Source organism: Rhinolophus ferrumequinum, chromosome 11 (genome assembly GCF_004115265.2).
Source record: "Rhinolophus ferrumequinum isolate MPI-CBG mRhiFer1 chromosome 11, mRhiFer1_v1.p, whole genome shotgun sequence".
In the NCBI taxonomy this organism is placed as follows: domain Eukaryota; kingdom Metazoa; phylum Chordata; class Mammalia; order Chiroptera; family Rhinolophidae; genus Rhinolophus; species Rhinolophus ferrumequinum.
Genome location: NC_046294.1, coordinates 132,831 through 158,344, shown reverse-complemented (window position 1 = coordinate 158,344; position 25,514 = coordinate 132,831). Strand labels below are relative to the sequence as shown.

General features: G+C 57.4%; 3 protein-coding genes across 3 annotated transcripts; 2 read left to right on the top strand and 1 right to left on the bottom strand.

Moving 5' to 3' along the window:
• The first annotated feature begins 14,151 nt into the window (after positions 1 to 14,151).
• On the top strand, positions 14,152 to 15,311 carry LOC117031211 (interferon-induced transmembrane protein 3-like). The gene is made up of 2 exons (XM_033121636.1): positions 14,152 to 14,482; positions 15,010 to 15,311. Exons 1-2 carry the CDS (start codon positions 14,297 to 14,299, stop codon positions 15,175 to 15,177), a joined length of 354 nt encoding a protein of 117 aa, XP_032977527.1. The 5' UTR covers positions 14,152 to 14,296; the 3' UTR covers positions 15,178 to 15,311.
• Positions 15,312 to 16,407: 1,096 nt separating this feature from the next.
• Positions 16,408 to 17,602, top strand: LOC117031210 (interferon-induced transmembrane protein 3). The gene is made up of 2 exons (XM_033121635.1): positions 16,408 to 16,798; positions 17,322 to 17,602. Exons 1-2 carry the CDS (start codon positions 16,550 to 16,552, stop codon positions 17,481 to 17,483), a joined length of 411 nt encoding a protein of 136 aa, XP_032977526.1. The 5' UTR covers positions 16,408 to 16,549; the 3' UTR covers positions 17,484 to 17,602.
• A 2,214-nt stretch (positions 17,603 to 19,816) lies between these two features.
• LOC117031156 (interferon-induced transmembrane protein 3-like) lies at positions 19,817 to 21,023 on the bottom strand. Its single transcript, XM_033121529.1, has 2 exons — positions 20,636 to 21,023; positions 19,817 to 20,118 (listed from the first exon to the last, which is right to left on the bottom strand). The coding sequence occupies exons 1-2, from the start codon at positions 20,882 to 20,884 to the stop codon at positions 19,951 to 19,953; spliced, it is 417 nt and encodes a 138-aa protein (XP_032977420.1). The 5' UTR covers positions 20,885 to 21,023; the 3' UTR covers positions 19,817 to 19,950.
• Between the last annotated feature and the right edge of the window lie 4,491 nt (positions 21,024 to 25,514).

The following is a 25,514-nucleotide window of genomic DNA, read 5'->3' as shown; positions in this document are numbered from 1 at the left end:
AGTATGTTTAGCAGAGTAAAATTTTAAAGTTTAAATAAAGTCCAACTTGTCAACTTTTTTCTCTCATGGACAGTGCTTACGATGTTGTAGCTAAAAAAAAATCATCTCCAAATCCAAGCTCATGTAGGTTTTCTCCTTTGTTATCTTTGACAAGGTTGAGAGTTTTGCAGGTCTACGATGAATTTTTAGCTAATTCTGTGAAAGGCATAAGGCCTGTGTCTAGACTCACCTTTCATTTACGCATGTCCAGACGTTCCACCACTGTTTCTGGAAAAGACACTCCACTCCACTGAGCAGGCTTGCTCCTTAGTTGACCGTATTTGTGCGCATGTATTTCTGGCTCTCTGTTCCAACCCAGTGACCTATCTGTCTGGTCTGCGGTCACCACCAGGCTGTCTTGATTACTGGAGCTTGAGAGTAAGTCATCCAGGGTCAGTCCTCCAACGCTGTTGTTCCCTTCAGTATGGTGTCGGCTGTTCTGGGTTTTTGCCTCTTCCCGTAGACTTCAGAATGGGTTTGTCAACATCTAGAAAATAACTTGCTGGGATTTAAATTGGGGTTGCTTTGAATCGATAAGTCAAGTTGGGAGGAACTGACGTCTGAACAGAATTGAGTTCCTATCAATGAGCATGCGATGCCTTTCCACTTATGGAGATCTTTGATTGCTTTCATCAGTCTATTGTGGTTGTCGTCATACGCCCCGTACATGTTCTGTGAGGTATACCGAACGCTTCCATTGTAGTCACACAGCAGCCTAGCCAACTGTCCCCCCATGTCTTTCCTTAAGGAAAGAAGAGTCTGTAAGACCGTGCCTTTCTGGGACTCTCTTCCATCCTTGTGTTTACACCTTATGTCTCTCTGTCTGGTCCCCAAAAGATGGTTTGCAGCCAAAGACGGGTAAGATATCTCACGGGAGATACAACCTAAGCCAGGCGGAACCGAGTGGGGACCCCTAATGAGCTGCCTTGGGAAAGTCTGTTGTCGGCTCTGGCTTTTCCCTTGCATCTGTTTGTGAGAGAAGTCATGAACACAATAAAGATCAGTTCTCTCCACTTATCTCAACGGAGCTGTTACAATATGAGAGACTTGACCCTGAGAAGGTACATACCTTAATTAAGATATCATGGGACCTTGTGCTTCGGCTGTTTATAGACAAAGGGTGACTGGAATAAACATTTTTCTGCTATGATGCATGAGTCTCACAGACCGTGTAAGAAACAATGTTACTTTCTTGTGTTTGTATAGCTATCAGTAAAAACCTTCAGTCGGCCTTATTCTGGGCTCCGCTCCTCTGAGACTGAGAGACCCCTGGCCTTCTGAGAGATTTAACTGCATTAAGTCTCTGTTTCTTTCTCAAAAACTTAACCCAAACCGCCCCTTCTCGCACCCTCACTGCCCGTGTTGCGCTGGACGCCACATTCCATTTCTGTGGTGCTGCTGTAAACGGTGTTGTTTTCAGTGTCAGAATTCCACAGCGCACCGCCGGTGTGCAGGACAGCAGCGGATTCTGTGCACTACCCTTGGATCCTGCAACCTTGTGGTCAGCACTTACTCGTTCCAGGGACCTCTTGTTAATTCCTCGGGCTGCCCGCCGACAGTCGTGTCATGTGTGAACGAGGACAGTTGTATGTCTTCCTTCCCAGTGCGTATACGTCCTTTGCTTCCCTCGTCTCCCTTCGCCTTCCTAGACTTCCGGGACGGCGGTGACTAGGAGTGGTGACGGGGGACATCCTTGCCTTGTTCCTGCTCACACTCAAGTGTGACGTCAGCTTTTTGGTACATGAGCGTGATGAGGTTGAAGATCACCCCGTCTTTGCAGTTTCTCGAGAGTTCCCACCACGAATGGGTGTCGGGTTCTGACAGATGCTTTTCCGGCATCCACTGATGAGGTCACATCGTGTGTTGATTTCTAGCCCATAGGCGTGAATCACAGTCTTTACTCTTTAAGATGCTGAACCGACTTGCAAATCCACCGGGTAGAGGCATAGAACCCTTCGGTGCAGTGTAATCCATCGCTGGGTCTGATTTGCTCGTGTGTCGGGGAGGAATGTTGCGATCGTGCTCAAGAGAGGTATTGATCCGTGGTGATCTGTGGTTTCCCTTTCTTCTTCTTTCTTTGTCCGGTTTTGGATTTATTAGGGTCATGCTGGCCTCGAAATGAGGCAGGAAGCATTCTCTCTGTTTCTATTTTTCTGGAACAGATTGTACAGAATGGGTATCATTTCTTCCTTAAAGGTCCAATACAATTTACCAGTGGGACCTTCTGGGCCTGCTGCTTTCCTGTTTCGAAGGTTATTAATTACTGATACAGCTTCGTTAGTAGGTATCGGCCTCGTTAGTGTACCTTTCTCCGTGTACGAGTTGTGGTAGTTTACGTCTTTCCAGGACTCGGTCCATTTCATCAGCGTTACCGGATTTGTGGGCATCGAGTCGTCCGTGTGACCTTCACTGTCCCTTCGATGTCGCTGGGATCGGCAGTGATGGCCTCTCTGTCATTTCTCATTGCAGTGATCTCTCTTTTCTCTTCTTATTTCTGGTTAGCCCGAGTAGAGGCTTATCAGTCTTACTTACTGACGTTTTCCGCCCACAACCAGCCAGCTTTTGGTGTCATTGATTTTTTCCTTTGATTTCCTGTTTTCAGTTGCACTGATTTCTGATCTAGCCGTTGTTATTTGTGTCCTTCTGTTGGCTTGAGGCTTCTGGTGCCTCTTCTTTCCCCGGTTTCCTCAGGCGGAAGCTTAGACTGCTGCTTGTGGGCCTTCCTTCCTTTCTAACACACACACCCAACACTACAGATGCCCGCTAAGCAGAGATTTGCCTGCATCCCACACACTTGGGTCAGTTGAGTCTCCATGTTAGTGTATTTGAATTACGGCTTCTTTTAATCCTTCTGGGATTTATTTGGATCGTGCCCACGTGGTTCGGGTGAAGCCCCGTCCGGCGGGTGAGGCTGCGAATGCTCGTGACATTGCTCACAGGGCTGAAGCAAACCAACGAACGGATGACGCAGAGCAAGTTCAATCTGGGCTACGTGCTCCGATGCGGAGAGGGTGGGCCCCAGACGCCTCTCCCTGGGAACCGGGGCTGCCTTCTGGCCATGGTCGCCTCGAATGATTGCTCACACCACGTCCTCTCATTGGACCCCCAGGTTGACCCATGGGGGGACAGATTCCTGGCTCCAGGCAGCAGGGGGAGTGAGCACCCTCTCCTGGCAGTGGGACTAGGCCCAGGGACAGCGGTCGGGACCCTCTGTACCAGGCAGGTGAGCGGGCACAGCCCTAAGATCTGCAGGCCCGACCCAGCACCCGGGCGGTCCTCAGGGAAAACAGCCTGAGGCTCATCCCGGCTGGGTGGGGAGGAGCACCTCCTGCTGTGTGTGGGTCACAGCCGCCTGGGGCCCTCAGAAAGGAAGCTCTGGTCCTCTGAGGTGCCACCAGCACGCCCTCTGGACCCGTGACCGATCCTGGGAGCAGGGCAGAGGACAGCGCTGCGGGTCACCTTACCCTGCAAGTGGACTGATCGAGCACGTGCGGGACAAAAGGAGCAGGTGTGGTCCCAGCCCGTCAGCACCTCTGGCCTGTGGCCCGCTCTCTGACAACTGGAGTTCAGCTGACGGTAGGACAGTTGAGAGAGGCTGTGTGCTGTGCGCCCCGTGTGTCCTGCGTGTTCTCGCTGAATGCCCAGACCACAGGGCCAGCTGTCCGAGGCTGAGGGGTTTCTGTAGCCGCTAGGCAAGTCCAGGGGACCAGGGGTGACCACTGTCGACTGACCACTCCCGGGGGAGGGACTGGCACGTTTGCTGCTTGCCTCAAGACCCTAGGTCACTCCGCTGTGACCTGACCCGTTGCGTGTGTAGCCCATCGCGTCACCCCGGGACTTGGGGCAGGGACCTGGTCCTGTCCTGTGAGGCAGTGTGTGCTGTGACCCTGAGTCTCGCGGGTTCCTCTCGGCACCTGTGGAGTGGTGCGACTTCACTCCCGGCAGCCTCTGTGTGGCTGCAGTTCTACCTGGGGGACCTGCCTGGGAGGTCACCCACTCACTCAGCGCCAGACCACACTGCCCGCGGCTGACCTCTCCCGCAGTCAGCTCCGGTCTCTGACCGCTTCCCCTCTGGGTTCCCTCCACTGGAGGACCTCACGACCCCCTTGTCGCCCCAGGGCCTTTGCACAGCATCTCTTCTGGCCAGAATGCTCTTCTAGGCTCTTCCCTAGGGGCCTTGGCTCTCGGGGACCTCTCTTCCTAGGAGACTCCTTGACACTCCCTGCCCTCTGATCACACTTACGCATCACACTGCTCCGAGCGCTTCCTGGCCCTTACACATCCTGGAATGATGCTGTTTCCTTCTGGTTCCCGTGCGTCTTTTCCCTGCTGCACTTTAAGCTCCATGAGGACGGAGCCTGTCCCTCCTTCCCAGTGTGTCCCCAAGTCTTGGGGGTATTTCCCCAACCTGGTCTTCCTGGTGGCGGGTGGGCTTGGAGAGAGCTGCCCAACCTGCCCCTGAGCCCCCCAGCGCGCTCTGCACCGCACTAGGCTCGCTGTTGGCTGTTCAGAGAAGGGGGGCGGGGCGATCCTGCACCTCCAGAGAGCTCCCGGCAAAAACAGCCGTCCATTCTGCAACGGGGCCCTGACCCCACTCCAGCAGGGGCTTGCCCAGGCACCCCTTCCTCTGCGGGTGGTCTCCGTGGGTGCGGGTCCACCAGCCCTCACCTATGGGTCCAGCGACACCCCTCCCGGCCCCTAGTTAAAAGGCGCCCTAATTTGGGCTTCGGTCTCATCAGAAATGCCATGGGGACCGATCAGGATCAGAACTGGGATCGAGTCAGCAGTGGGGTCCCGTGGGGTCCAATGTCCCTCCCTGTGTTTGGGGCTGGTGGCTGAAGGCGGCCATCGGGAAACCGCTCCTCTCGGGGAGACGCCCCTCCTCACTCCTCGCCCTCCTCTCTTTGTACCCTTCTCCACTCCCTGCGGTCGCATTTTGCGCGGCTGCCCACCAGGAGGCGACACAGGCCCACGCGTGGCAGCATGGGTCCGGAGAGGGTGCCTGGGCTCATCACTCCAGAAGCGGGGTGTGCGCCCTGCCTGGAGGGAAAGTCTGCACCCGGCGGGCTGCCGGTGGACCTGAGCCGTCCAAGCAGCTCATGCGGTGGGTTGGGAGGCGGTGACTCGTTCCGTAGCGCTCCCCGCAGGCCTGACACGCTGTCCTGATCAGACCGTGTTCGGGGCTGTGGGCTGGGTCGTGATTGTCTAGAGGGTCTCCGGGAGACCCAGGACCGCCCTGGCCGCAGGGAGAGGCGATGCATCATCCGGGGGAGACGCTGGGGGCGGGGAGCAGGGGAGCAGTTTAGCGTTAGATGTGGGGCGTGGGTCCCGGGGTGGAGAGCAGGGAGGCGGGCTGCAGGAACTGGGGGCGGGGCCGGCCGGGCCCACGGGACAGGAAGCGGGGTGCCCGAGGGCCTGGGAGCGTGGGGCGGGGCAGGGGCAGGCCGAGGCGGTGGAGGAGGGACACAGGGCGGGGGCACGGGTTGCGACTTGCTAACCTCCCTCCCCGCCTTTCCTCGGGAGATGTTTTCTCCGTTTCAACAAAGTGACGTGCACAGGGTGTGTCGGGGACGGGAAGCCACGGGGCTGCGTCCAGATTTGAGGGGGGCGCTGGCCCGGGGGCCAGGTGCGCCCTGCGGCGAGCACAGATTTGCGCAACTGCCAGAGGTTGAGAAACAAAGTGGGTAGCTTTGAGGGTGCGCTCACGTCTGCGCGGAGAACTCGCTGAGAAAGAGGAAGGGGGAGGCAGGGAGAGGGCACCTGTCCTCTGCTGGAGCCTGTGAGCGCTGCTGCGACAGAGTCCCCCTCACAAGCTGCCACCGGACGCCCAGGACGTGCCCCTCGGGTCTGAGCCTTGGGGAGACTGCCCCCCCCCCCCCCCCCCCCCCCCCCCCCCCGCCTCCCCACTGCCAAGACAGGCTTCCGCAAGCTTGTCCTGAACCTTCCACCCCGCGAGGCTGCCTGGCGGGGCAGAAGCAGGCCCCCACCCCACCGGCCTGTGCAGTGGGCATTCGGGATGGGGGAACCCTGACTCCCTAGACCGGGGCGGGCTGGAGGGGAGCCGAGGGACACTTCCGGTGGCTTCCCCTCCGCCACCTCCAAACGCCTTTTGAGCCCTTTTCCCTCTTGACCAGCCTTATGGACACAGCGTCACCCTCCCGAGCACAGGAGTGTCTTCCTGGGGGCAAGGTCCCCAGGTTCCCTGGGCCCAGGCCACCGGCAGGCAGGCGTCAGCGGGACCTCTCCAGATCCCCTGCGGATGCCCCCCCCCCCCCCGCCGCTCTTGCTGTGAGAAGAGCACTGTTCTTGGTCCCTGACCCAGGGGTCTGTGGCTTCTGACACTGTCTGTGCAGGCTCACTTGTCAGCTTGCAAGGCACGTGAACTCTGAGACCCTTCGGTTCCTGAGGGGAGAACCTCCAAATTCTCCAGAGATGAGCACCACCCCTCCCTGCACACCTCCTGCCACCCCCCAGCTTTTGTTCTCTTAACCAATTAGACCTGAGGCTGAGCGGTGGCTGGCCAGGCCGGCCCTGCTCAGGAGCGTGAACATCCAGGCTGGCCTGGCCTCCCGCCCACGTGGCCGCCCTCTGTGTGTCCCCAGTGGTGGTGGGGGGGGAGGAATGTTTCTGCTTCTGTCACACCGGGCAATGGACGAGGACGGTATTCATTAGATGGAGTCCCCGCTGTTCTGGGGCCCCCCCGGCCTTCCCCCCCCCCCCCCCCCCCCCCCCCCCCCCGTGCAGCTCAGCCTAACAGAAACGACACCGGGGAGGGCTCTGATGCTGACAGTGGCCATCAAAACACCCAAGTGGGACTAGCCCATCCCAACATCCGGTGTGTCCCAGCAGAAATCAATCGGCAGGAGAATTGGTCTTTCCCTGGGTGAACTGAGGTTCTGAGGTTCAAGTCCAAAAACGGTTAAGTAGGAGGGAGGAAAACAAGGGGGGAGCAGACAGCTTCTGCTGTTTCTGATTAAGTATCCACGTGACTTCCCGGCTGCACTGGCTGGCAGTGAGGCTGATGGGGGTTGGGACGTGGGACAGATTCCTGCCCAGACAGGGACCCGGCACTGGAGTTTTGCTGGGTCCTGGCGGTCAGATGAAACTCGGGTAGGAGTGCACCTGGGAGGTTTGGCTTTGACAATCCAAAAGCTGTTTGCTTCTCAGTCTTTCTCAAGTTCTCCGCCCCTTCTCCCCCTCTGAGCACGGAGGGGGAGAGGGAGAGGGAGTCCAGGCTGGGGACCCTTAGGACTTCCTGTCCCACCTTCCCCTCTCTGCCCGGCACTCCTTCCAGCTGTAAGCTTTACTCAATATGCCCAGCGTCTCCTTCGAAAGGCCCAGAGTTCCCAGGATCAGTACGATTTCCACATGACCAGGCCTACACTCAATATTTAGGAAATGGGTCTCCACTTCTCAGGGATCTTTCAGGCAAAGACTCTGGGATCCAGGGAGCAGAGGCTGGGGGCCGCCCAGGGGGAAACTGAGGAGGAAACAGCACAGGCTGTTGCTCCCCCCTACCCCAAACTCCACCGACCAGGGGTGGGTGCCCAGGAGGCCCCTCGGCCTGGTCCCCAGGCTGTCTGGCTCTGGTGAGCAGGAGGCCTGCCCTGCGGACCTCACTGAATTTGGCTGGAGGAAGTGTCCCCACACCCCCAGTACCTTGGGACAGTCACTCCCGCTCATCTTCTCAGCAGACCCCAGGAAATGGGAGTGGCTCCCCGGGACCAGAAGTGGATGCGGACTGGCATGCAGGGTCTCAGCTCCCGCTCCCCACACCAGAACGCAGGATATGGTGAGGCCAAAAAGGAACACCCACGGAGCCATAGATAGGGGCGTCATACCGCTACAGTCTCAGAGGCGGCTGGTCGACACACAAAAGCAAACATCCGCCAGTACCCCAACGAGGGGTCTTCCTGCACCCCAGTCTCACTGGCTGCCGGGCAAGACACAGGAAATAGGGTCAACACTATGCGCAATCCACAGTCCTGCACTCGCCAGCCACAATCCACGCTTGCTAGCGTAGCCACGGCAGTTATACCAGTGGTTAACGGCTAACTGGTTACAGCTGATGGCCATCTGATCACAGCTGATGGCCACCTACTACCCGAGCCAGCAGCACCTTTCCACGTGAGGTCGAGAGCCTGGAAACTGCTCTCTGGGACTCCGTCCCCAAACGGACGTTAAAGAAAAACAACCAGTTCACAGACATAGCCCTGGCTCATCTCGCCACGCGGACCTAGAACACTACAAAGTGGGATTAAACATCATTGAAGAGGCAGGCACTGAGCAGGAGCCAGAACGCACTGGCACCCCGGGCCTGTCCTAATTCAACCCAGTGCCGCTGGCCGGGCGGAGACTCGGCACAGGAGTGGGGTCGGTCCCAGCTGAACCCAAATGCGGGCAAAGACGGACCTGCAGATAAACAGACTGGGATCCGAGCGCGGAAATGGGAGAAACCAAGTGTAAGGAAAGGCTTTCTAACTGGAGTTCAAGTCCAGACACTACAAAACACGACATGAATTCGTTTGACTCCATAAACCGTTGTTCGTGTGCAGGACAAAAACCACCGTGAACTAAGTGAAAAGGCCTGAGGCTCGGGAGAAAATACTCGTAACGTAAACCACGGACAGCAGGCTGGAATGCCTAACGTGCCAGGAAATCTTGAAAGCTGGATAGTTAAAACGGAGAAAAGACGCACACAGACAACTGACATTAGACAGAAAGAAAACGACCCTCCAGCATGTGAAAGAAGACTTAACTTCACTCATCTTCACTCTAAGATACGACAGAGGTCTCACTTCTCACCTCTCCAACTAGCAAAAATTGACGGCAAGTGACAACACGCTGTGTTGGCGAAGCTGCCGGGAGGCGCAGGGTCACACCTCACTGGGGGCGCCCAGGGTGCAGTCGCGTGGGACACTGGTCACACCTAACCAGACACACACAGATGGCCTGCGTGTCCACGGGGGTCCCACACGGGTATTCAACCAACCTCACACCACAATCATTCAAAAGCAGTGGGAGGAAGTGCCAGAAAGCAAATCTCACGTTTGCCGCAAGCGGAGCGCTCTCTGTACCCACGGCCACGAGCACCGTGCGGCCACGCTGCAGCAGCCGGGGTGCAACATGCGACACACCGTTTTCTACGGCACACTTGAGCATGGGGTTCTCTCATTATCCATGGGGGTCCCGGAACCAATCCCCCGTGGACACCCAGGGACACTGTAAACACTTTTGGAGCGACAGCCACGGTGACACCAAGTTCCTCAGCAAAGCACAGGAGGCCACAGGTGACATTCTAATGAACTGAGAGAAAAAGAATTCATTGTGCAGTCAAACTGTCATTCAAACGTAAGAGGGTAAGACGACATCTATGTCCAGGGAGCCTCAGAATGTGCACCCCTCCACAAACCCCTGCACTGAAACGCTCTTGGAGGAAGAAGGAAAAGATGGAATACAAACCCAGGAAGAGCTAGGAGCCCCCCAGGAAACGAGGGGACCAATGTCTGTCTTAGGAGCTGAACCCCACCACACTCAGGAAGGGAGGAGCCAGGGGCCCCGGGGGGGAGGTGGTGTTGCCACACAAACCCCAAGCAGCCATCTGGTAAGGCCGGTGTGAGGACTGGGGACAAGAGGACGTGAGAAGGAAGCCACAGAGCCATGGAGTCGGGCCCCGGTGTCCCAGGCAGGAGATGACAGAGGGACACGCAGGCGTAGGTGTGGAGTGTCACCAGCCTGTGTTGGCTGTGTGTCCATCATCCCCAGCCCCCTGGCTTCTCCATCGGTGCTAAGTCCAAGTTGGAGGAAGGAAGGAAGGAGGGAAGGAAGAAAGGGAAGGAAGGAAGGAGGCAGGGAGGGCGGGCAAGTGGGAGGGAGAAAGGAAGAAAGGAAGGAAGGAAGGAAGGAAGGAAAGGAGGAAGGAAAGGAGGAAGGAAGGAAGGAAGGAAGGAAGGAAGGAAGGAAGGAAGGAAGGAAAGAGGAATGGAAGGAAGACAGGAAGATAACGTTTCAGAAAAGTTATCCACAGAAGACCCATCCCATGAAAGTCAACAAAAAGGAAACAAAAGGCAGAGCAAATACTAAGTCTGACAAACACGACAGAAATATGTACAAAGAACAATGATTACCATACACACACATTTACAGGATGACAGCCAACAAGAGGTACAATTTAAGGAAAGATCCAGAAATAGGGGGGAGACCCCGTGTGTGACCCTGGAGGTGGTGATCCCCGCTGTGAGCCAGAGTCACCAGGATCCCCTCTGGGCGCTGCCCCCCCCGGGCCTGGCACAGGACATCACAGGGACAAGCACACACGACTGAGGCTGGGCAGGAAACCAGCAAGGGATCGGATCGCCGGGCACTGGCGTTCCAGACCGTGACCCAGCCGTGCGGATGAATCTCTCGGAGATAAATGGTGAGCCACACGCTCGCGGCTCTCACGGCTCAGCCTAAAAAGGGACATTGCAGATCTGGGAAGCATCTGCAGGAATTCCGGAACTGCAGGAGAGAATGGCCAAAATGAAGAGCTCGAGGGTGGGTTTCTGGCCTGGGACAAGGCCCGTGAGGCCCCAGGGTCACGTTCCGGAGCTGCTGTGGGTACAGGGACCTCATCGGAGAAGACGACAGCGGTCCCCACGCGGCGGAAACACAGACAGGAGTGGGAGACACTGAGGGCACGGGGGAGCCTGTCCTCGGGTCAGCAGAGGGTTCGGAGGGCAGGGATGGACAAGGAGGAAAACCGGCACTTGAAATGTACCCGATGAGAATTCTCCCAACCGCAGGCAGACGTTCACCCACAGCTAGAAGAACCCGAGCCGTCTCTCCCGGGATAAATAAGGCAGCCGCACCTCACAGCGCAACTGTGGACAAGCAGAGATACAAAGTCACCCACCGCCTGTCCACGCCCGGGTTTCCCAGTGAGGAGTGACACCTTCTTTGGTGGCTGCCTCACAGTCACAGCAGAAGCAGAGACAGTGGGACGGCAGGACAGTCTCCCCTGCCCCCCGGAAAAGGCGGTACCAGTGACAGGTTCTTCCAGAAGGAAGGCGAGAGAAAGGTGTGTCAGGGGAAAAAATGTGCGAGGGCTCAGCGACCGCCAAGCACTGGGACACGGGACGGAGCTGTTCCCCCAGAGGGAAGCCCGGTGGAGGGACGAGGACGTGGAAGTCGGCCACGGGCCCTCAATGAGCCCCGCCCGCTGCACCAGACATGGACGGCAACGTCTCCATGTGAGGACCCAGGAACAGAGCCCACGCGACAAGGGCGCGTTCGGGAGGGTGTCCGTGGCACTGAGGGGTCCCCCCTCACCCCATGATCCTTCGTCCTGGGCAGGTGAAAACACCTGATGCTGAATACCCAAAGGGAGTGACGATGTACCTTTTGCGCTGACCACTAAGATGATAGCAAAAGAGGGGACCGTCCACGCTGCAGATGAAACAGTGAAACACTAACCAGCAGGCAGAGGGAGCCGTCCCTGCAGTCAGGAGGGTGCTGGGTGCCGAGTTCATGGACATACCGTGCTGTGCTTCCATAGCCGGCAAGGGGCCATCTCACGGGGGACAGGTGCCCCTTCATCGGCGGGTTGATGGCAGAAGTGGCCCAAGTCTCCGCCCCTGACACGGGCCTGGATGTGGGGCTGGGGGTCCCTGCGGCCCCCGTGTGTCCCACGCGGTCCCCGGCCCGTTCCAAGGCTGGACATCAGGAGCCCCTGCACCCCTGCTGTGCCTGGGGACCCTCCGTGGCTGCGGAGCAAGCCCAGCCGACCAGGAGGAACCGTCCGTGGGAGAGGGTGGCGCTGTCCCCACCCCCCCCCCCCCGCAGCTGACCACAGCTGAGTGAGACCGGCCAAGGCCACGCAGCTGGCCAAGGCAGCCCCAGCTCCCGCGTCGCACAGACTCGTGAGCAAAAACCAGCGCCCGTTGGTGTGCACCACTGAGGTTTACGGTGGTTCGTCAGGGAGACTTGTGACGACGGATGTCGGACGGCCAACACCTAAGTGTCAGGGACTCGCCAGTGGAACCCCAAGGACAGTGCCAGGCCACTGCCGGCCTGGCTGTGCCTGGGGGTGCAGGAGCCTGTGCTGCGCGGCTGGGACCTCAGGGCTGGCTGCGGGGTGCGGCGTGGAAGACCGTGTGGCCTGTGCCGCGAGTGGGACACACGTCCCGACCTGGTCCTCGTCCCGCAGAAACGCACACTCGTGTGCAAGAGCGGCGCTGCGAGCTCACGGCTTCCTGGTCGCCGCACTGAGAGGGACACTGACTGTCCCAGTAGAGCAGGAGCCGACCCAGACGGGACACAACCCAGATGTCTGAGTCCATGAGTTCAAACTGCGTGAGGCTCGCGGGCGATCGGGAAGACTGGTGCAGGCCCAAAGGAACACGCAGCTCGTCCCGTTTACAGCCCCTCCAAACCAGCGGAAGGAAACCCTGTCCTCAGCTGTGACCGGCACTCACTCAGCTTCGGTCTGACCATGGGGGTGGGGTGGGGTGTGTGTGTGTATGTGTGTGTGTGTGTGTGTGTGTGTGTGTGTGTGTGTGTGTGTGTGTGGAGTGTGTGTGTACAGTGTGCGTTGTTGGGAGGGTGGGGGGGCGCGGTGACGGTAAGCCCTGGGACGCAGCAGGAGCCTGCTCACCTCCAAAGTCCAGACTGGCGACCTCGGTGGGAAGGTGGGTCGGCCCTGGAAGGCGGTCAGGTGCCTTCCGTGAATGGGCCAAGCCCAGGTTTTTCACTTGGGTGGTGGGTCCATAGGCGTTTGCATTTCAGCCGTTCTGGAGGCAGGAGTTTACAGTTTCACCTGCTCTGCTGTCTGTTGGGTACATTTCACAATAAGGAAAGGTTCAAAGTGCCCAACAGCAGACTCCCAATACATCGGCAAGACGGATGCAAGTGCTGGCAGAAAGAGATTCATCACTGATGGCATTTCTGAAGTCGCCAAAATTCAGTCGGACAGACATGTGGAGCACACGGAAGCCAAGGTCTCAACCGACCAGTGGGCAGGAAGCTGAAGGCCAGCAGGTGGCCGCCACGAGGGGCAGGTCCGTCCGTCAGGGCAGGCTGGGTGGGGCCGCTCACAAGCCTCCTGAACACCCATGTCCTGTTCTTGCTGCACCCCCAGTAAGGTGACCGGGGACTCGGCTCCCCACCGTCACGCAAGAACCGGGCAAGTCCCACCTCGACAGGTGCCTGCAGGGTCCCCGGCTGGAAGGAAGGGCAGAGACTCACCTGGAATCCCCGGGGCTCGGGGGCTGCCAAGGTGCCCCCTGGACCTGCTCAGGACAGCCAGAGGCATTTGCCCAGCTGCCGTGATGGCCGCCGGCCGTCCAGACCTGTGCTCACCGAGAGCGTGGACACTTCCTCCCTCTCCCCAAGGGGACCGCCCCAAAGTCTCCTCCAGGCAGCTGAAGGTCCCTGCGTCAGGCCCAGATGTGTGCCCTCGGCAGCAGAGCTCAAAGCTAAAACGACGAATCCCGCACCTCGGGGACAGGACGGCGGAGGAAGGAGGGCGAGTGGGACGTGCACAGAAGTACTGGCCTGAGCTCCAGGCTGCCGCCAAGGGCCCTGGACTCGGTCCTCTCACACACAGCTGCCTCCTCACATCATCGAGTGCCCGGTGTCCTCGTCCACTGGGGACCCTCCGGAGAGCGTCCGGGGGTCCTATGGGGCAGGCAACTCGGGCTGCTGGGTCCTGACCTGCCACCAGGAGACACCCAATCCCACCAGGAGCGTGGACTTGAGACCAGAAAAGGACAAGGGATTGTGGAGAGGAGGCCTGGACGGCTGAGGTGGGGCTTGGGGGTGGGGGCTCCCTCTGGGGCTGGAGTGTGGAGTCTGTGTGAGAACTGGTAGGGGCCCTGCATGGGACAGCCTGACCTGCACAGGCTTGGGCCTGGGCTGGGGGTAAGGGAGGGGTGACCGCTGGCTGGAAAAGCCCCCAGTGTCCACCACAGCCCTCGAGGGGGGGACAAGAACTTACTCGAGGGACAGGAACAGGAAACTCACCCACAGCCCTCCCCACCCTCCATCTTAGTGTAACCCGAAACTCATTGGTTTCTTCCACCCTCCTAACACCCAGCAAGTCACCTGCTTACTAAATCACAGGAAACAGAAACTTCTGAGAAATCACAACTACCCTGGAGAGGGAGGGACCCTGAGCACCATCCCAGCATCCAGACTCACACTCTCAGTGTCTGCTTCAGGAGCCACACTTCCAGCTTCCTCATCTGGGACCCACACACCTGCACACCGAACGCCAGAGATGCACCAGGAGGAACACGAGGTGGCCGTGCTGGGGGCACCCCAGGGCTCGGGGCCCGTGATGTCCACCGTGGTTAACATCCGCAGCGAGACCGTCGTGCCCGACCACATCGTCTGGTCCCTGTTCAACACCCTCTTCTTTAACCCCTGCTGCCTGGGCTTTGTGGCATTTGCCTACTCCGTGAAGGTAGGTGGGTGCGTGGGGGCATCTGCAGAGAGTGTGTGTGAGCCCCCAGACGTCCTCTGCCCAGATGGCCCTGGGGGAGGGGAGTCCCTGTGTGTGTGTGTGTGTGTGTGTGTGTGTGTGTGTGTATCCAGGTCATGAGGAGGCTGCATGGGGTGCATGGGGATGACCAGGGTCACCCTTTGTCCCCAGGACTCCAAGGCATTCCCTACTGACCAATACCAGAAATTCCATCCCTCAGACTCTCCACGTGGCTCCAGGGCTCTCTCAGAAACAACAAAGGGACTCAGGACGCCCTGACCCCTGGTGGGTGAGAGGCCAGCAGAGGGGCCGGGGAAGACTGAGGACCAGCCCTGAGAGCCCTGGAGAGCCAGAGAGTCCGTGAGGAAGGAGGTCAAGACCCCAGGAGGGAGGGGTCCACCGGGCACTGTCCTGCTCGGGCTCGGGAACAGGGACGGGAGGACGTGAGTGATAGCACCTGGCTCTCGGCAGGACCCCTCCAGGCCCCCTCACCTCCTCTTCTCCCCCAGGCTAGGGACCGGAAGATGGTGGGAGACGTGACTGGGGCCCAGAGCTACGCGTCCACAGCCAAGTGCCTCAACATCTGGGCCGTGGTCTTGGGCCTCCTTGTCATATCCGCCGTCACCATTACGGTCATCGTTATCACTACCGGTGCAGTGGTTCGCAGACCATATTAGAAGAACTACTAGACGTCATAAAGAGTTATGGAGGCCACTAGCAGGTGTCCATAGCCTAAGGCTGTCACCCTTTCCACAGCTGTTCATTACACACACGTGTCTACAACTGAATTCAATAAAGGATTTGTATGTGAGGGTGCTGTGTTTTTACCTGGGGAGGGCTCCCTGCTGGGCATCCCCAGCCTGCCGCTGAGCCTGAGCCCGCCCTCACCCGTCCCACCTGCTGGCTGCCCTGGGGGTGGGGTGGAGCATGTCCTGGGGCGGGTGCCACATCCCGAGGTCAGGCAGCGGTCAGGAAGAGCCAGGGATGCGCGGCCCACACTGGCCGTCCATTCTCCGCCCTCCCCGCCCGCCCCAGGAGCACGTCTGTCCTGCTGTCTGTTCTGCTCGCGCCTCAGGACCAGGTCCTAGCTGGACGCGGTCAGCAGTCCTGCCCGCGCATCTCCCTGCGGCGCTCACAGCAGGGGAGAGAATGCGGAAGAGAACAGGTTTTCGGAGGAATGCTTTGAAAGAGTAACACCTCCTGCCTGTGGGCCACACCCACCGCCCCCTCCATCCACCTAGAACACGCCCTCCACCCGCCTGGTTCCCGCCTAAGAGCTCTCCCCTCCTCAGTCTGTCCTGTCCACTCATATCCGCCCACCAGCTCTCTGCCAGCCTTGTGTACCTACTGCAAACTTGGTAGACACTCAGAAAACTGAGTAACCTGGGAATGGCCCAAGTTACCACCTGAAATATCATCTCCAAAAAACAAAACGTGCGAGGGGTGGGGGTCAGAGGCCAATTAAGGGAAGTCACCAGGGAAAGCACAATAAACAAGGGTAAGTTAGTTGAAAGATTTAAGACACTGTCTGGCGCACAAATGAGTTTCTCAAGATGGGGCCAGCCTCTCTTCCCAGGACAGCAGGGAGCCCCCGACCAATGCAAATGTCTCTTACAAATGGGAATGACCTGATTTCAGAGCTTCTCACATCTGCTGTTTTTTAAAAAACATTAAGCCTAAAATAATCCCTATGTCAAAGAAGCATATTTTGTAGTGATAAATTCTGTTTCCCTTCAGTGGCTGCAGAAATGTCCCCAAGGCCCATCACAACCTAAATGAGGAACTTGGGTACTGGCCTGACTTGAGTGACAGGGAGAGGAAACTCCCCCACCAGGCCCTCAGCCACCCTCTCTCTGCGCTCTTGTGTAACCTGACACCCGTACAATAGTTACACCCTCCTGGTAGCCAGCCAATTCTCAATTTCCCAAACGCCCTGGAAAAGGAAACTGGAGAATTAGAAACTATCAGGGGAAGGAAGCACTCGCAGAGCCCCTTCATTGTCTGACCAGAGGACCAGACCACAGACCACAGCTGCTCTGTGTCGGCACCATGAACCGCACCTCCCATCACTTCTTCCCTGGAGCCCACACCAGTGTTCCCCCAACTTATGAGATGCTCAAGGAGGAGCACGAGGTGGCCGTGCTGGGGGCACCCCAGGGCTCGGGACCCGTGATGTCCACCGTGGTTAACATCCGCAGCGAGACCGTCGTGCCCGACCACATCGTCTGGTCCCTGTTCAACACCCTCTTCTTTAACCCCTGCTGCCTGGGCTTTGTGGCATTTGCCTACTCCGTGAAGGTAGGTGGGTGCGTGGGGGCATCTGCAGAGAGTGTGTGTGAGCCCCCAGACGTCCTCTGCCCAGATGGCCCTGGGGGAGGGGAGTCCCTGTGTGTGTGTGTGTGTGTGTGTGTGTGTGTGTATCCAGGTCATGAGGAGGCTGCATGGGGTGCATGGGGATGACCAGGGTCACCCTTTGTCCCCAGGACTCCAAGGCATTCCCTACTGACCAATACCAGAAATTCCATCCCTCAGACTCTCCACGTGGCTCCAGGGCTCTCTCAGAAACAACAAAGGGACTCAGGACGCCCTGACCCCTGGTGGGTGAGAGGCCAGCAGAGGGGCCGGGGAAGACTGAGGACTACCCCTGAGAGCCTTGGAGAGCCAGAGAGTCCATGAGGAAGGAGGTCAAGACCCCAGGAGGGAGGGGTCCACCGGGCACTGTCCTGCTCGGGCTCGGGAACAGGGACGGGAGGACGTGAGTGATAGCACCTGGCTCTCGGCAGGACCCCTCCAGGCCCCCTCACCTCCTCTTCTCCCCCAGTCTAGGGACCGGAAGATGGTGGGAGATGTGATTGGGGCCCAGAGCTACGCGTCCACCGCCAAGTGCCTCAACATCTGGGCGTTGGTCTTGGGCCTCCTTGTCATATCCGCCGTCACCATTGCGGTCATCGTTATCTATGCCACTGCACTGGCTCAGATATGATTTTTGAAGAACTATTAGATGCCATAAAAAGTTATGGAGCAGCTGCCCATAGCCTGAGGCTGTTTTGCTTTTCACCGCTTTTTATACACATGTGAATTCAATAAAGGACTTGTATGTGAGGGTGCTTTGTTTTTACCTGGGAGGGGCCCCTACTGAGCCTACCCCCACCTGCCCCACCAGCTTGCTGCCCTGGGTGTGGTTAGAGTAATCCTCAGAACTCACCAGCACCTGGTCCCCAGCTGGGGGCAACAAATGGGTAGGTTTTGGGAGAGGGTCCCTCCTTACCAGAGGTCTGAGCCCTGACCCAGGATGCATTATTTAGGGAAGGGTAGGCCCTAGTCCAGAAAACCCTCAGCCCCTAAAACCCTCATCTGCTCCAGAAGGCTGCAGGGAACATGACTGGGGGAGCGGGGGAGTTCACAGGCCACCTGTGGAGAGCGCCCTACTGTTCGCTTCTCTTCAGGTGATGGAGAAACTCCCGCTCTGACCTGGAAATACGCTGCTGAAGCTGCTCAGTACATGGTTCTGTCAAGGCTTCCACAAGTCAGGGCACTTGGTGTGCCCCAGGGCATACCCTGTGTCACTCGGAGTGTCATGCGGGGTCTCAGCTCCCATTTCCCACATAAGAACGCAGGCCATGGTGAGGCCAAAAAGGAACATTCACGGAGCCATAGTTAGGGGAGTCAAGACCCCTATAGTCTCCCTGGCGGCTGGGTTGGAGACACAGGAAGCAGGAGCCACAGGATCCGCAACCCGCCGTCCACTTCTCTGCCAACTAACCTCACTTGCCAGCTGCAATCCGCCTCTCTGCAATCGGTAACCCACGCTCCACCACCACACTACACCGCCCTCTGCTAGCATTAGCGCGGCAGTTACATCAGTGGCTAATGGCTCACCTGTAACAGCCTATGGCCAACTAGTCACAGCTGTTGACCATCTACTACCTTAGCCAGCACCTTTCCACATGAGGCCGAGAGCCTGGAAACTGCTTTCTGGGGTTCTGTTCCCAAACCCTGCCTACAACCAGCAGGACAGGAGGGTTGGGGGCTGGGGAAGCCATAGGCTGCACCTTCCTCCCTGTACACCTGTGTCACACCCCTCACCCACAAACCCCTTATTTGCCAACACAGCAGCACCCTAATTCCAGGAGCCGGCTAGTTGATTGAAGTCCCCAAGATAAACCATAGGATCTCACGAGTGCGCCCGCTGTCCTGGGGAGCCCCATGTTCAAGCAGTTAAGAGGGTCAGGCCCAGGGAAGATGGTCTTGTAGGAGGGAAGGCTGGCAGGTCGCCCCTCTGCGTCTGAGAAGGACTTTGCTCCAAGGTGGGGAGGGGCAGGCAGGCAGCGCACACACTGGGGTCAGGGAAGGGGGCGCCGCCGCGTGACCCCAACCATGGCCCTGGGCTCACAGGGCGGATCCCACATCCCCTGTCGGGCTGCGGTCGGGAAGGGCACTCAGCACTGGAAGGAACCCCAACTGAAATGCGATGACTTGGGACAAGGGCCCGCCCAGGTGGGAGACCCTCTTGTACAGCCGGCAAAAAACCCGTGATCTCCACCTTTGAAAAAATTACAGGGCACACCTGAGGCATCACGCAGGCGCCCCTACTGGTCAGTAGGAAGGTCCTGGGTGCTGAGTTCTGGGCTCGTGATGACCACCAGTAAGTAGCTTTACTCCTGGGAAAGGTTCGATTATAGGCATTGAAAGCCTCACGTGACACCAGGAATGGTGAACGGGGACGGAGTGGTGGGAGGGGCTGACAGATGAGCCGGGTCCCGCTGCTGAACTGTGGGTGGATTGCGCCCGGGGCAAGGCGGGAGGGGGTCCGAACAGGCAGAAGAGCCGGGGCGAGGAGGGAGGTGCAGCAATGGGCGGGGGTAGAGGAGACCGGTGAGCGGGGCCGAAGCGGGTGGAGGGGGCGGTGGGCGTGGCCCACAGGCAGGAGGTGTTACTCTTTCAAAGCATTCCTCCGAAAACCTGTTCTCTTCCGCATTCTCTCCCCTGCTGTGAGCGCCGCAGGGAGACGCGCGGGCAGGACTGCTGACCGCGTCCAGCTAGGACCTGGTCCTGAGGCGCGAGCAGAACAGACAGCAGGACAGACGTGCTCCTGGGGCGGGCGGGGAGGGCGGAGAATGGACGGCCAGTGTGGGCCGCGCATCCCTGGCTCTTCCTGACCGCTGCCTGACCTCGGGATGTGGCACCCGCCCCAGGACATGCTCCACCCCACCCCCAGGGCAGCCAGCAGGTGGGACGGGTGAGGGCGGGCTCAGGCTCAGCGGCAGGCTGGGGATGCCCAGCAGGGAGCCCTCCCCAGGTAAAAACACAGCACCCTCACATACAAATCCTTTATTGAATTCAGTTGTAGACACGTGTGTGTAATGAACAGCTGTGGAAAGGGTGACAGCCTTAGGCTATGGACACCTGCTAGTGGCCTCCATAACTCTTTATGACGTCTAGTAGTTCTTCTAATATGGTCTGCGAACCACTGCACCGGTAGTGATAACGATGACCGTAATGGTGACGGCGGATATGACAAGGAGGCCCAAGACCACGGCCCAGATGTTGAGACACTTGGCTGTGGACGCGTAGCTCTGGGCCCCAGTCACGTCTCCCACCATCTTCCGGTCCCTAGCCTGGGGGAGAAGAGGAGGTGAGGGGGCCTGGAGGGGTCCTGCCGAGAGCCAGGTGCTATCACTCACGTCCTCCCGTCCCTGTTCCCGAGCCCGAGCAGGACAGTGCCCGGTGGACCCCTCCCTCCTGGGGTCTTGACCTCCTTCCTCACGGACTCTCTGGCTCTCCAGGGCTCTCAGGGCTGGTCCTCAGTCTTCCCCGGCCCCTCTGCTGGCCTCTCACCCACCAGGGGTCAGGGCATCCTGAGTCCCTTTGTTGTTTCTGAGAGAGCCCTGGAGCCACGTGGAGAGTCTGAGGGATGGAATTTCTGGTATTGGTCAGTAGGGAATGCCTTGGAGTCCTGGGGACAAAGGGTGACCCTGGCCATCCCCATGCACCCCATGCAGCCTCGTCATGACCTGGACACACACACACACACACACACACACACACAGGGACTCCCCTCCCCCAGGGCCATCTGGGCAGAGGACGTCTGGAGGCTCACACACACTCTGGAGATGCCCCCACGCACCCACCTACCTTCACGGAGTAGGCAAATGCCACAAAGCCCAGGCAGCAGGGGTTAAAGAAGACGGTGTTGAACAGGGACCAGACGATGTGGTCGGGCACGACGGTCTCGCTGCGGATGTTAACCACGGTGGACATCACGGGCCCCGAGCCCTGGGGTGCCCCCAGCACGGCCACCTCGTGCTCCTCCTTGAGCATCTCATCGGTTGGTGGAACACCGGTGTGGGGTCCAGGGAAGAAGGGATGGGAGCTGCGGTTCATGGTGCCGACACAGAGCAGGCACACAGCAGTGGTGGTCTGTGGTGTGTTGTCTGGTCAGAGAATGACAGGGGCTCAGTGGGTGCTTCCTTTCCCTGATAGTTTCTAATTCTCCAGTTTCCTTTCCTAGAGTGTTTGGGAAATTGAGAATTGGCTGGGTACCAGGAGGGTGTAACTGTTGTAAGGGTATCAGGTTACACCAGAGCGCAGAGAGAGGGTGGCTGAGGGCCTGATGGGGGAGTTTCCTCTCCCTGTCACTCAAGTCAGGCCAGTGCCAGTTACCCCAGTCCCTCATTTAGGTTGTGATGGGCCTTGGGGACATTTCTGCAGCCACTGAAGGGAAACAGAATTTATCACTACAAAATATGCTTCTTTGACATAGGGATTATTTTAGGCTTATTGTTTTTTTAAAAAACAGCAGATGTGAGAGAAGCTCTGAAATCAGGTCATTCCCATTTGTAAGAGACATTTGCATTGGTTGGGGGCTCCCTGAGGTCCTGGGAAGAGAGGCTGGCCCCATCTTTAGAAACTCATCTGTGCGCAAGACAGTGTCTTAAATCTTATAACTAACTTATCCTTGTTTACTGTGCTTTTCCTGGCGACTTCTCTTAACTGGCCTCTGACCCTCCTCGCACGTTTTCTGTTTCCTGGAGATGATATTTCAGGTGGCGGCTTGGGCCATTCCCAGGCTACTCAGTTTTCTGAGTGTCTTCTAAGTTGGCAGGAGGTACACAAGTTATTAAACTCTTGGTTTTCTAGTGTGAATCTGTTTTTAAATCAGGGTTGTGTCAGCCAAGTAAGTACCTGGAAGCGTTACTGACCCCAAGTCCGTGTGCCCGATTCTTGGAAAAGCCACAGCTCAAAGTGTCAGAGTTTGGGATCAGGACAGGTTTATTGATCGAGAAGATGGGAGCCCTAAAAGTGCCTCAAATCTGTGGCGTGCCAGCCGCCACAAATTGAACAGTACCCGAATGGGGGAGTGGGAATGAAAAAAGACAGTCACACAAATGATGATGTGGCCGGTCTTCAGTGATCCTGAAGCCTCGAGTTTTCTTTCCTTTTGCAATTTATACCATCTGTGTCCGTGCAGCTTAACAATCACGAGTGTGCATTACCTCATTGAGAGTAAAATTTTCAACTTTTACATATAAACTACAGAATCACTGAAACTTCCCCAAAGTCATTTTCTCATGACAAAGCCCACCAATTACCCTGATAATCATCAGTGATCTGTGTCCGGAAACTGGCCGTTCCCACCTCATTCCTCAGCAGCTTGTAAGCACCCTCCAGATGCAGGCAGAGACAATGCCTTAGGAGCTGAGCCGGTCTGCAAGGCTTCAGAATAACAAGAAATCATGGCTCCCCACACAAATCCATCCTGCTCGCTGGACTAGATTAAGGATTTAAGGGGTTGGGGAAACAGGTGTGCAGAAGTGCTGATGGGGCTAGTTTTAACTGCAGGAATTTGCGGCTTCAGCACTGGGTCTTCCCGCACAGTGGCCCTTCCATCTCTGAAAGGGCCCCGGTATTCACTTTCTGGGCTTGTCCGGGTCCTTTGGTTCCCTGAGGTGGGGGCAAACTTTGGTTCCGGGAGCAGCTGGAGGTCAAAGTTCTCTCCTCTGCTCACGCCTGGGCTGCATGTCTTACAGTTTGGTCTCTTGTCCCTGAAAAGCAACTCAGTATCTTGTTGGAACCAGCACAGGCCCATTTCGAGCTGGTTCTGTGGTTACAGACGTGTCAGAGAAAATTATTTTTCTTACCCAACCAAAATTCCCCCAGCCCACGCCCAAGCCTGTGCAGATCTGGCTGTCCCATGCAGGCCCCAATCAGTTCTCGCACAAACTCCACACTCCAGCCCAGGAAGAGCCCCAGCCCACACTGCCTCTGTGTCGACCATAAACAAAAGTCACAGAGATTCCATCACCAAGAAGTATTTCTTTGGGAATAGAAAAGATTGCAATCTGGTACAAGCAGCAATGGTGAGTCAGGTGCAGGAGGAGAGAGCAGGAAGTGGGACCCTCTCTGCAGGGCTCAGGAAGCTGAGTGGAGGAACAGTTAGGACCACAGAGCCCTGTCATCACTGTAAGTCCCCCAGGGCTTGGGGGACCCCACAGGGTGTGAAAGCTCTCCACGCCACCCCCAACTCCTGTCTAGGCATAAGTCTCAGCTATAAATTTGGACAATTCATCTTTTTGATCGAGATCTTTCTCCGAAATCATCGCTGACCCATAGTCAGGTCTTCTGACTTCAGCCTTTTTGTCCCCAGTGTCAGGAAGGCCATCTTCTGGGTGTCATCTCTCCGTCAGAGAGAAGGCGCGTGGATGGGGGACAGCTCGTGTCGGGGGTTAACAGGCAACAGGTGCAGAGCTTAAGAAGAATTCAAAACTGGATCAGAACAACATTACAACCTAGTCTGCACGGTGAATTGACGCCAGGTTTCAGACTTGTAGTTAATGGAACACAGACCATTATTATCTTTGATAGAGCCAAGTCCCTGATGACAGACTCGACAACCAGGAAAGTCCCCCCTTTCACAGTAGCTTAGGGAATGCAAACAAGGGCACGTTCCTTCCAAGATGGGGAGAAAGACAAGTCAGAATTCATAGTAAGAAAAGGCTGTGCAGGCCTGATCCAGTCTCTTTGGAAAGCCATCTACTTTGGAGGCTGCCCGCTTCCATTTTAAGACAGCTGTGGTTTCTGGTCACCAGACCGTGTGCAGTTCCAGCCGGGGCTGGGTGGCTTCTCGAGGTGTGACACGTGTGTGCAAGAGTCTGCTCCCGGAGTTCAGCCGCACAGGAGTGCTTGCACAGCTCCTGACGGGGGCCCTTCCAGCCAGGCTGGCGGGAGTCTGCGTGGAGATGTCTTCCAGTAAACCAGGTCCGCAGATTGCAGAGTGTGGGGTTCGGGGTTTCCGTCTACTCGGAGCACGACTGTCCCAGAGCATGGCCATCTTCGATGGAAGCAATTAGGCCATCACAATAACAAAGTGTGATTTCTCCATCAACTGTGGATGGAAGGCAGGGGCCAGGTGCACGGGACGTCCCATGATTATGTCCGGAGCAGAGCGTCTCTGAGCCCAGAGGGGAGGGTCTGGGCAAGGCTTTGGGCCCAGGTACTTGGAGGCTGCCTACACATTTTACCAGCGGAGTCTTACTAATGCGGCTAGTGCGTTGGACTAAACCTAAGGGTTGAGGGTGGTCATATCGTGAAAGTGTAAAACAGGCCAAACGGCACAGCCTTGTTGAAGCACCTGACTAGTAAAGGGGGTTCCCCACCCCGGTGCAGTTTGAGAGGGAGCCCCACGCATCTCTAACAGGACTTCAGCCCAGAAGAGGCAGCGGCCTGTCCACAGGGAGGCTGCAGGCCAGTGAGAGAACACAGACAGTGACTGGGACATATCTGTACCCCCGAGATGGGGACTGCCTGAGACCCAGTCACCACCCTCCCGGGTCTCCCAGGCATTTAAACTGTCCAGGGCAGTGTGGACCGGTGCCCTGGGCGGGACAGCAAGGGCGGTGCTTTTCACGGCCTTGCTAATACCTCCCCACCACTGTGGATTCTCCAGTGCTGTCATTCTGTGAGCGGAGCAGTGGTCTAGGGCAGGTACAGGAGTCAGGAGTGGGAACTAGATTCCACAGGACGGTGGCCTTATCTCGTCTGGTCTAGCTTTCTCCTTTATCAGAGCAGCAATTGGATTTCCAAGCTTGTTTTTCCTTTTCTGGAGCCAGTTGTGGGCCTCTCTGGACAGTTTTCCTAAACTACCCGCTGCGCAAATATCCGTTCAGACGAGGACAGAGGTTTCACGCTGCTGGTTCCTAGCAGCACGGTGATCAGGTGATCTCCTGTATCTTCCAGTCAGGTTTTACAATGTCCTGGGACCATGATAGTAGCTGAAGCAGCAGGTAACAGTATGGCCTCCAACAGTTCCCAAACACACAGGCCACTTTTAATTTTGTTTCCACTGAAAGTAAAGAAGGCACGTTCCACAGCGGTCAAAGTCGTGCGCCTGTCCACAGGCAGACCCACTGTCAGCATAGACGTGGGCAGCCTTCCCAGGCTAAAATACAGCCCACGGGAGCACAAATCTTCCATGTGGCCGGGCTGGTGGCCACAGGGAACAGTGCTGCCTCCGGGACGTCCCACGGGGTTAGGGCAGCACCCCAGCACAGGCCTTGCCGCCGTCATTACCAAACACAGACCTGCTGTCACCAGGAGGAACCGACGTTGCCCCAGGAGTATCCTACAGATCACCGCCAGGGGCGGGGAGGGCTTGGTCAGTGCTGAGCGGTCGTAGGGGCTTCCTGGCATCGGAGGAGACGAAGAGCTGGATAAAGCTCATAAACCACACAAGTGTCCTGTGAGCCAGTTAACAAAGGACTTGGTAGGAAGTGTGGGGACTGGCTGCAAGATGAGGGTGAAATGAGAATTCATGAGGGCGTCTCCTGCATGGACCACAAGCATGATTAGAGAGGATGCAGTAACAACATCCTCTGTGCCCTTCACCAAAGGGCAGTGGCAATAACGACTCTAAGGCGGCCATGCTTGGCTGGTGGGCAGGGTGGGTGAATGAGCGGGACTGAGAGAGCCATGTGACCTGAGTGGTTGGTGAGGGGGTGGAGCCTACCAGGGAGAC

Excerpts from the sequence above, each read along its gene's own strand:
- LOC117031211 (XM_033121636.1), top strand. The coding sequence starts at position 14,297 with ATGCACCAGGAGGAACACGAGGTGGCCGTGCTGGGGGCACCCCAGGGC. Across the intron at positions 14,483-15,009 it reads CATTTGCCTACTCCGTGAAG|GCTAGGGACCGGAAGATGGT; the intron begins GTAGGTGGGTGC and ends CTTCTCCCCCAG.
- LOC117031210 (XM_033121635.1), top strand. The coding sequence starts at position 16,550 with ATGAACCGCACCTCCCATCACTTCTTCCCTGGAGCCCACACCAGTGTT. Across the intron at positions 16,799-17,321 it reads CATTTGCCTACTCCGTGAAG|TCTAGGGACCGGAAGATGGT; the intron begins GTAGGTGGGTGC and ends CTTCTCCCCCAG.
- LOC117031156 (XM_033121529.1), bottom strand. The coding sequence starts at position 20,884 with ATGAACCGCAGCTCCCATCCCTTCTTCCCTGGACCCCACACCGGTGTT. Across the intron at positions 20,119-20,635 it reads CATTTGCCTACTCCGTGAAG|GCTAGGGACCGGAAGATGGT; the intron begins GTAGGTGGGTGC and ends CTTCTCCCCCAG.